Source organism: Micropterus dolomieu, linkage group LG16 (genome assembly GCF_021292245.1).
Source record: "Micropterus dolomieu isolate WLL.071019.BEF.003 ecotype Adirondacks linkage group LG16, ASM2129224v1, whole genome shotgun sequence".
Taxonomy (NCBI): domain Eukaryota; kingdom Metazoa; phylum Chordata; class Actinopteri; order Centrarchiformes; family Centrarchidae; genus Micropterus; species Micropterus dolomieu.
In genome coordinates, this window is record NC_060165.1 from 3,400,001 (window position 1) to 3,408,897 (window position 8,897).

Below are 8,897 nucleotides of genomic sequence, written 5' to 3' on the forward strand. Positions count from 1 at the left end.
AAAGATCCTAGCAGTGTCTCTAAATTCCTGTCTCAAAATTCCCAGTCCATTCCCAGGGTGCCAGCCTCCAAATGTCTCAAAAATGTTACCCAGGGCACCAATTATAACAATGATAAAATCATCACAACAAACATACACCTCCCCATGAACAGGCAGCACTCCTCAAGTTGAAATGAGCTATTTACACAGCAAACTGAACAACATTCAGACTCATTTTCTGTTGTATAATTCTGTCTCCCACCTGTGTAAGTGGTTTGTAATTAGAGAAATTGACACAAAGGCAGATGCAGTGGAACGTGGCCATCTCAGGAGATCAAACCACTTCAGCTGGTAGACACTTCCTCTGTCTTGCCACTCAGACGTGATTTAGGAACCAGATATAGAGACAGAGAAAGAGACTTGAAGGATCTGCAGTCTGTTTTATTTTTCTCTTTCAATTTTAATTTGTTTTGCCAAAATGTGGAAATTGGAAGTATCTCAATCCTTGAAAAACTGCAGTTAAAGACAGCCTTAAACTTTGCACTCTGTCTCTGCCTCCCTTTCTGTTTGTCTGAGGGGGGAAAAAACTCGATGGGATGCTGTGTACTGTAAATGATGGATTGTAGCTGACAGTTTTGAGGCAGGTGATGGTACGAAAGCAACAATTCCAACAAATAAGACAATGTCCAAGTATGCCACCCTGTCATCATGCATAAAAGACAAAGCCATGACACCCTTGCTTGTGGATAGTCAGGTTTGAAAGCTTGTTGGTTGCCCGTGAGACGCTTTCATCGTGTCATAACTGAACATTATTGGATAGGAAAGCTGAAGGCCATGTTGTTTAACGGGATTACACATTCCATCACAAAACTCCCCCACATCCAAAAACAAGTGGGTCTGTCAACCGGTTATCTGAACTCCTACATTAGTGCATTTTTTCTACAGAGGAAATTGCATATTATAATCAATTCTCCCTGCTACCTCTTGATACCATCATCACTGCTCGTACCTTAGCATGTCAGTATCTTATAACGGCTGCAATACTTTTTTTGTTTTGGTAATGTTTGCACTGCCGACTCTAGACAGCTCATTTCCCCTTAAATTATAGAGCCGTCCTTATCTTTTAATAGACTTCTCTTTTTCTCTCAGCATCGTTCCCTTTATGCTTGGAAACTTGAATTATGAGTAACACTCTCTTTAACTCGTCTTTCGGTCTGCTGCTCTGTCCATTACTCCTTCTCCTCTCTGTTCCCACTACAGTTATGGGTGTAATGCCATTCTGCACAGCATTTTGAAGCACTCATTTCCTGCAAGCCGAGATAACATGAACTTTTTCTTGTCTCCATCCTGCTTTTCTTTCTATTCCTTGGTTAAAAATTACTCTGACTGCCTCTTCCTATCTGCTTTTTTATTGCCATAATATTATTTATTATTGCACCTAAACACAAAAAGAAGAACTGCTAACCAAGGCAAAATTGATAATAAATAACAAATAAATAAGTTGCCAGTTAAGGCGCTTCTCCGCAACATATTAGTAAGGCAAGGCAAGTTTATTTGTATAGCACATTTCAACAACAAGGTAATTCAAAGTGCTTTACATAAAACATAAAAGCAACAGGGAAAAATATAAAAATGTTTAAAAGCAACATACGGAAATTGAAAAAATACGCATTAAAATATAATAAAAGTTACAGTGCAGTGTACAATCAGGGTTAAAATGGAAAATAAAAACAGGCTGAGGGGTTGAGCAAATAATTGCGTTACAAAGAGAATAAACAGAGAAGTACACTTAATCTACTCTCTCTAGCTAGTCTGTACTCGGGTCCTTAGAAATCTTTGGGTCCACTGAAACTCCAAAAACCCTCGGACACTACAGAGAAACCAGGACATGTCTGTCCGCAGGCCACTTTGATCCAGTTATTCTCTGGACCCACCTGCGCGTTTACAGGTGGACAGAGGTTCCTGCAAATCACTCAGGCGTGAGATTTAAGACCACTTCCTTCACTCTGTTCAATCTCACTCTCATTGGCCCTCATTTATAAAAAGGGCGTACACCAAATTTCCAGCGTACACCTGGCGTACACCCAGAACCACGGTGACTTTGAGATTTATCAATATGGACGTTTGCGTACGGCACACTCAAATCCTACGCCAGCTCAGAAGGCGGTGTACATGTACGCAAGAGTTAGTGCGGAAATGCCAAACTAAAAGATATAATATATTATGACCCACTGTAACAGAAACAACATTTTGGTGTTTATATTTTAGCAACACGGACTTTATACAGCCAATATAAATATTTGAGCAGTCAAAACATGCTTTGATTTGTATTTGTATTTATCATAGCTTCAGGTGCCTTTTATTTGGGTTTGCTTTTAATAAAATGTGTACCTTGCTGTGAGCAAAAAATGTTGTAAGGTAAATAAATACTGCATACAAACAACGAAGAGTCGATGAACGAAGTCGATGGCTTGAAGCTCTGAGACTGGCTGCCGAAATGGACACAGCCCCACGCCCTTCAGAGCAACATACTTTCATTTGGAGCTTATTTGGAACTTAACTTTGATGGCCGTTTTAGCAGTGCTAAATCTATCTCTTGGAGCACCACAAGTAGCCAATTTATAATTCTAGGAACAGATGGTCAGATCCAAGTTCGTGCGCGTCCAGACCCTTGTCCGTGCGTAATAGTCCCAGGACAGCGCAGAACACTGTTGGCCCGTGCCCTGCTCCTCCGAGATGAGTGCATCCTCCTCTGGGGCTGACAGCGCGCACTGCTCCGCTCCAGCGAGGCTGACAGTGCACGGTGGTCCCCCTGACTCCTCTTGGGCTGGACCTGAACTGTTTATGGCTCATCTGACTGCTCATGTCCAGTTTCAAGCGCGTTGAACATTTTGTCAAAAATGTGTCCAGTTTAAATCATCGAATAAAAAAGTATTAAATTGTTTCCAAAAGAACAATCTCGGTGCTAATATTAAAATACACAATATTTTTGAACATTTATGCCGGGGATGGGCTCTAGTAGTGAAACTAAACATTTCATCTTTATTTAAATCTGTCAAAACAACATAATATTTTGTTTCTTAAGTTTTAATTCGTGCATTTCCTGCTCCAAACCATGTATTTCTTGCCGTATTCTGTCAGTCCCTGCCGTGAAGTCGTGGGTGCTGCCTCCTGAAGCTTGAATAATTGGGGGCGTTTCATTCAAATTACACACGTTTTCAGCCGCCGCATTTTTCAACACCAGATGGTGCGTACACCTGAAATGCCAGGGTACACTCTCATTGATAATTCAGGTGCTGAGAATAGTGTAAGCATAATTTCACGCACAAAAATACGCCCGTTTCTATGGAAGATTGATAAATGAGGGCCATTATCTTTTCACTCAATTACCTACTCATTTCTCACCGTGTAAATATTGCAGTGGTAAAAAGCTAAAAACAAAGAAAAAGAAAACAGGACAGTAAAAGTTACAGTGCAGTGTAAATTATCAATAAAAAGAAAAATCTTAAATATTTAATTAAAAGCAATGGTAAAAAGAAAAGTCTTCAGTCTTAATTTAAAAGAACTGACAGTTTCAGCAGACCTGCAGTTATCTGGGAGTTTGTTCCAGATATACGGTGCATAATAACTGAACGCTGCTTCTCCTTGTTTAGTTTTGAATCTGGGGACAGAAAGCAAACCTGCCCCAGACGACCTGAGAGGTCTGGATGGTTCGTAACGAAGCAGAAGATCAGAAATGTATTTTGGCCCTAAACCATTTAGTGCTTTATAAACTAACAGCAGGATTTTGAAATACAGGAAGCCAATGTAAAGACCTCAGAACTGGAGTGATGTGATCCACCTTTTTGGTCAGGGAGCACATCACTCCAGCAGCGTTCTGAATCAGCTGCAGCTGTCTGATGGAAGGACACTGTTACAGTAGTCAAGTCGACTGAAGATAAATGCATGGATAAGCTTTTCCAGGTCCTGCTGAGACATAAGTCCTTTAACTGTGATATATTCTTCAGGTGATAGTAGGCTGACTTTGTAATTGTCTTAATGTGGCTCCTCAAATTCAGGTCTGAGTCCATGACTACACCAAGATTTCTGGCTTGATTTGTGGTTCTTAACATTAAAGATTGAAGCTGAGCACTGACTTTCAATCGTTCCTCCCTGGCTCCAAAAACAATAACTTCAGTTTTATTTTGTAAATTGAAGAAAAGTAATAGTAGTAAGATAAGTAATCGAACAACAACAACCATTATTATTATTATTATTATTATTATTATTATTATTATCCACATTGGCGTCATTTACAAGAAAACAAGTCTACACGCTAACACAATTACAATGTTAGTACTATGTTGTTTAGCAGATATAATGTGTACCATCTTCACCATTTAGTTTAGCATGTTTGCATGCTCTGATGGGAATGTCATTCGTTGATGCCGCTAGTTGAATAGTCGGGGATCAGTATTATATCAGTTCATGCAAGGGGGGACATGAATTTCATGGTAATCTATCCAATAGTTTTACTCACAAACACAAATGTGAACCTCATGGTTGCAAGTTGTAAGTATTACCAGGAGGCATTATTCTGCAAATAGTACATCCTTGTCCAATATTTCTTTCCTCCTATTTTAATGTTGGGGTTGTACGGTACCACAGTGAAGTTAATGAAAAGGGTGAATATTTTTATTCTTAAATAGCATGGCTCTCTGTTCAAGACATAATTGGATTCTTTAAGGAATAGTTTGTCATTTTGGGAAATATGCAAATCCAGATTAGTTATTTCTTTGCCGAGAGCAGAGAGGATTAATACCTCTCAAATCTGTACAGTGAATATCTAGACGTTTATCTTAGCTTATCATTAAAGACTGGAAATAGGGAAATAGCTAGCCTGGCTCTGTCCAAAGGTAACAAAACCTACCAGCACCTCTAAAGCTCACTAAATAAATTGTTACTTATTTGTTATGTTTGTTTGTACAAAACTAAAAAATAATTTCCATAAGGCTTATGTGCCAGACTATATCTTGGCCATGACCGCTGCCGGACAACCAGTTGAAACTCCAGGATGGGACTGTTTCTAGTCTTTGTGCTAAGCTAAGCTAACTGGCTGCTGGTTCTAGCTGCATATTAACCATACAGCTATAAGAGCGGTAATTATCCTCTAATTATCTAACTGTTTATATTTATATCATCTAACTCTGATCAAGAAATCAAAGCAGTGTATTTCCTAATATGTCTACTTTTGTGTTCTTTGAACTATTCTTTTAATTGATGAATTCTGACTTGGATAAATAATAGGTTTAAATGGATTATACTGTCCCTGCTCTGTTTCGACCCATTCTTACTGAGAGAAGGGGGCCTTCCTGGGTAATCATGTAGATTTCCTGCAGTATGTTCATTTTAGACAGCTGTGGTCTAACCCTCCTTTCTTTGTCTTCCAGGTGTTGCTTTTGTTGTGCATAGCAGACTGGATGGTGCACTCCATGTGGCAGAGCGGCAAAGATCCAGACAGTTTTTCCATTCCTTACCTGACAGCTCTGGGTGACCTGTTGGGCACCGCCCTGCTGGCGCTCAGCTTCCACTTCCTGTGGGTCATAGGAGACCAGGACAGCGATGTAGGCGACTGAGCAGCTTTTTACGAAAGTACATCTATGGTGACAGGAGCCTTGCTGTCTGCCATCCAACTTCTTATGCCCCTTAAGCCTTGTGGGAATGTGGGTACTCTGTATCGCTGGCCAGCACATTCCACTGCCTCACTTCACTTAAAACACATGATGGTTTGAAAACAATTTTTTGCTCCTGGCTTTTTCAAGATATTATATTCCATAAATTTAGACTGTTCTCAGTACAGATTTTGATCTGTATAGTTTGCACCAAAGCACTAGCATGTATTGCTGGTCTTGTGAAAAGGAACGCCGCCCACAACGCTGAGGAAACCTTGCTGCTGTTGGCAAGGTGTTCTACTCTGCCAGGCAAGTTCAGTTGGAGGTCTTCTACTTATAAACAGTCTCTTTGGCTGGTAGATATTTGGGGGATTTACTGCCCATCATGTCACAAAATTAGTTACCTGCTTTGTGTATTACTGCTTTGCATCATCAAGTCAGTGGAGGGACACAGAGACAGATGTGGTGGAAAGAAAGTGAAGTTTGTCCGAGAACAAATCTTAAACACACACTTGCCATGTTAGCAGGTCTACCAGCACCAAAGTTAAAAGGGAATAACATGAATTTGTGTTGATGGTACGAGAAGCCAATATTTCTTCTTGTCTGATTTAGTTTTTTTGTTGTGTTTTTTCAGATTCAGTTTAGTGAATTATGCTTCCATGGGAACAACTAAATAAAATAAATTGATAAAGTTAATTTAGTTCCAGTTCAAAAGTATCTTCATGGCCCGACAGCCAACACTTCATGGGACCAGATTGTTTACATGGGAGGAGTTGTTTCTGCCAGAACACCTTACTGGTTAGCTTTAGGCACCAAAACTACTACAGAAAGCCTTTCTGCCAGACAGCCCTGAAGGCAAACTTCTCCCATGTGCCTGGGTTGTGGCCCAGTTTTTGAGAACTGACCCTTCACTAAACCTCTCCCTCAAAAAGCTACTGCCCAATCATAGCTTAGCAACCTTAAGTAGGCACGGCGGAGCTGTACTGTAAGCTTTGAATTTATCCATGTTTAAGCTGTGTTCATGGAGCTAAAACATCTGGGGTTAGGGTTAGATGAGGTTGTCTTCTTTTATTACCATTCCAAAGCCAAAACCACAAGAGCAAAAAGTGTAAGGAAGGGATTAAACAGTGTTTATCTGCTCCAATGAAAGCTGCAATCATCCAGCTAACTAACTTTTACCTACAGTACAGTAATAACCGAGTGGTACTTCTAGGACTTACATTCAGTGTTTTATTAACGTCCTATATTACTTTGTGGGGTTAAAGGTAACGTCACAGCTAGCACACCCACTATTACCCAAGATAGCATTACATTTGCCAAACACAAGACTTCCCTCTTGTGACTTTAAAATTAAAAAACATACTGTTTGAACGTACAAACAAGTATGCACTTAGAGCAGCCAAACAGTTACTATCTGATCTAACATTTTTTAAAGAACAGTGTTATATCTTTTATTTACGATTACATGTTGTGGATTACATCCGTCATTAACTGGTACGGTTGCTAACTTATTGACTGGGACCGGCAGCTTTAGCCTCAGTCTTTTAGCATTATGTAGCACTTACTGTTATGCAGACATCAAATGCAATTTCAGAACCCATATGGGCAGGCGCCAAACTAAAAATGAGAAGCTAATTTTGTTCTACCACTGTCTCAAGGACCCATGTTTCAGAAAATACTACGAGCCTTTTTGGTAAATCTGCCATCCTTATAATTATAAACTGCATATGGCTGCATGAGAACAGAAAGCTTCGACAGACGTAGCAGCAGGTACTGAGGGGAGCGGGGCTTAGTGAATGGTCAATTATATCTTTGGATCAACCAATCCACTGGGACGTTTATGTGTATTAGCCTTAGCCTCCCGTTACATTCTGTAAATGTTAGAAATTCTCTGACACTCATGTTAAACAAACCATGAAATCCTTTGTATATTATGTCAGCCGTGTTCCTTCTCATTTGTTTCCTGTGTTTATTTGTCCTGCCTCGGTGGGGGTCCGGCTGCGGGGGCTGCGCGGTGGATGCTAATCACATGCTGTTTACTGTGCATGTACTGTATGCATAGTATCTACATTCATACACACAGTTAATCAGTAGTTTTCCTTTGAGCATAGTCTGATTTCCTACTATATAAACTAATCGCATAATCAGTGTAAACATAACCTGATTAAATGCCACATTTCTGCTTGATTTCATTTCATTTTTTCAAATATGCCATGCTTTTTAAAGGTCAGAGAACATTGATCCAGATGAAGAACCCTGATTATTAAGTGAATCCTTCTAACTCCAGGAGAAATGACATGGGAAAGATCATCTTAGAATAAACTCCTAAACCAAATCAACTCCATAAGTTGATAATTCAGCAGCATATTGTGTGCATGTGAACATCAGTGGCTCTCTTCAACTCCAATATGTGCCTCTTGAGATTCACTGGTTTAACAAGGTATTTTTCTCTGTCATGTCATGAATGCAATTTTCTTCCTACTGCTTTGTAATGCTGTGCAATGATTTCTTTTTCTTCTCATTTTCGAGTTTTATTCCAAAATGAGATGTCTGCCATTTTAATCACAACTTTCCTATAGATATCAAAGTTGTCAGAATCTAGAGGGTGGCATTTGGGTTCAAAATGGATACATTTCCTTTGGTATGAAACCCTTAATTTGCTTTTGTGGCTCATATGGGCCAGAAATGTCTAAATAAATGTCTTTGAATTGAAAAGCATTTAATTTCTGGCTATTTTTGTTGAAGGATTTAGCTGACAAGTAGCCGCCTTCTTATCCACATGGGCATACAGCAGTAGTCATTATTGCGCTGAAAGGGAAAGACGGCCGTCATGAGCTCTGATCGCAGCAGATGAAAGCTTAGATATTGAGCCAGGGAGGAGAAGCAGGAGCTGTGATTGAAATGAACAGTAAATATCTTTATTCCCCTCTGTTTGCCTGTAGTAAGCACTAGATATTCTCTTCATTCGCCGATGGTCTCCATGACAACACGACCAGGCGATTCTCATCTTCTTCTCTTGACCTCCATGTTTGGGAAAACATGTACGCCCACCTCCAACACATACAGTAGCTCGTGTTCGCCTGTCAAAAGCTGCTGTTGAGTTACAGTTTAGTGGGAATGGAGCCATCGTTGGATTTTACCAGAAAGAACATAACCTTATGAGATCCAAATGAGAACTCAGCTGGCTTTAGTGGGTCTGTTTGATGCTGTACTGGGAGCAGCTACCATTTTATATTCTTCTATCTACTACTGTACTATAAAGAAAAT

The 8,897-nt window shown here is 39.9% G+C and overlaps 1 protein-coding gene across 1 annotated transcript in view; it reads left to right on the forward strand.

Annotated features, from left to right (window-relative positions):
* The window catches only part of slc41a2b (solute carrier family 41 member 2b), a 53,624-nt gene extending 45,276 nt beyond the window's left edge, over window positions 1-8,348 (forward strand). The window contains exon 11 of the mRNA XM_046071912.1: window positions 5,409-8,348. Coding sequence (XP_045927868.1) covers window positions 5,409-5,594 — 186 coding nt within the window. The 3' untranslated portion in view covers window positions 5,595-8,348. The remainder of the gene's footprint in view (window positions 1-5,408) is intronic.
* Window positions 8,349-8,897: the final 549 nt, after the last annotated feature.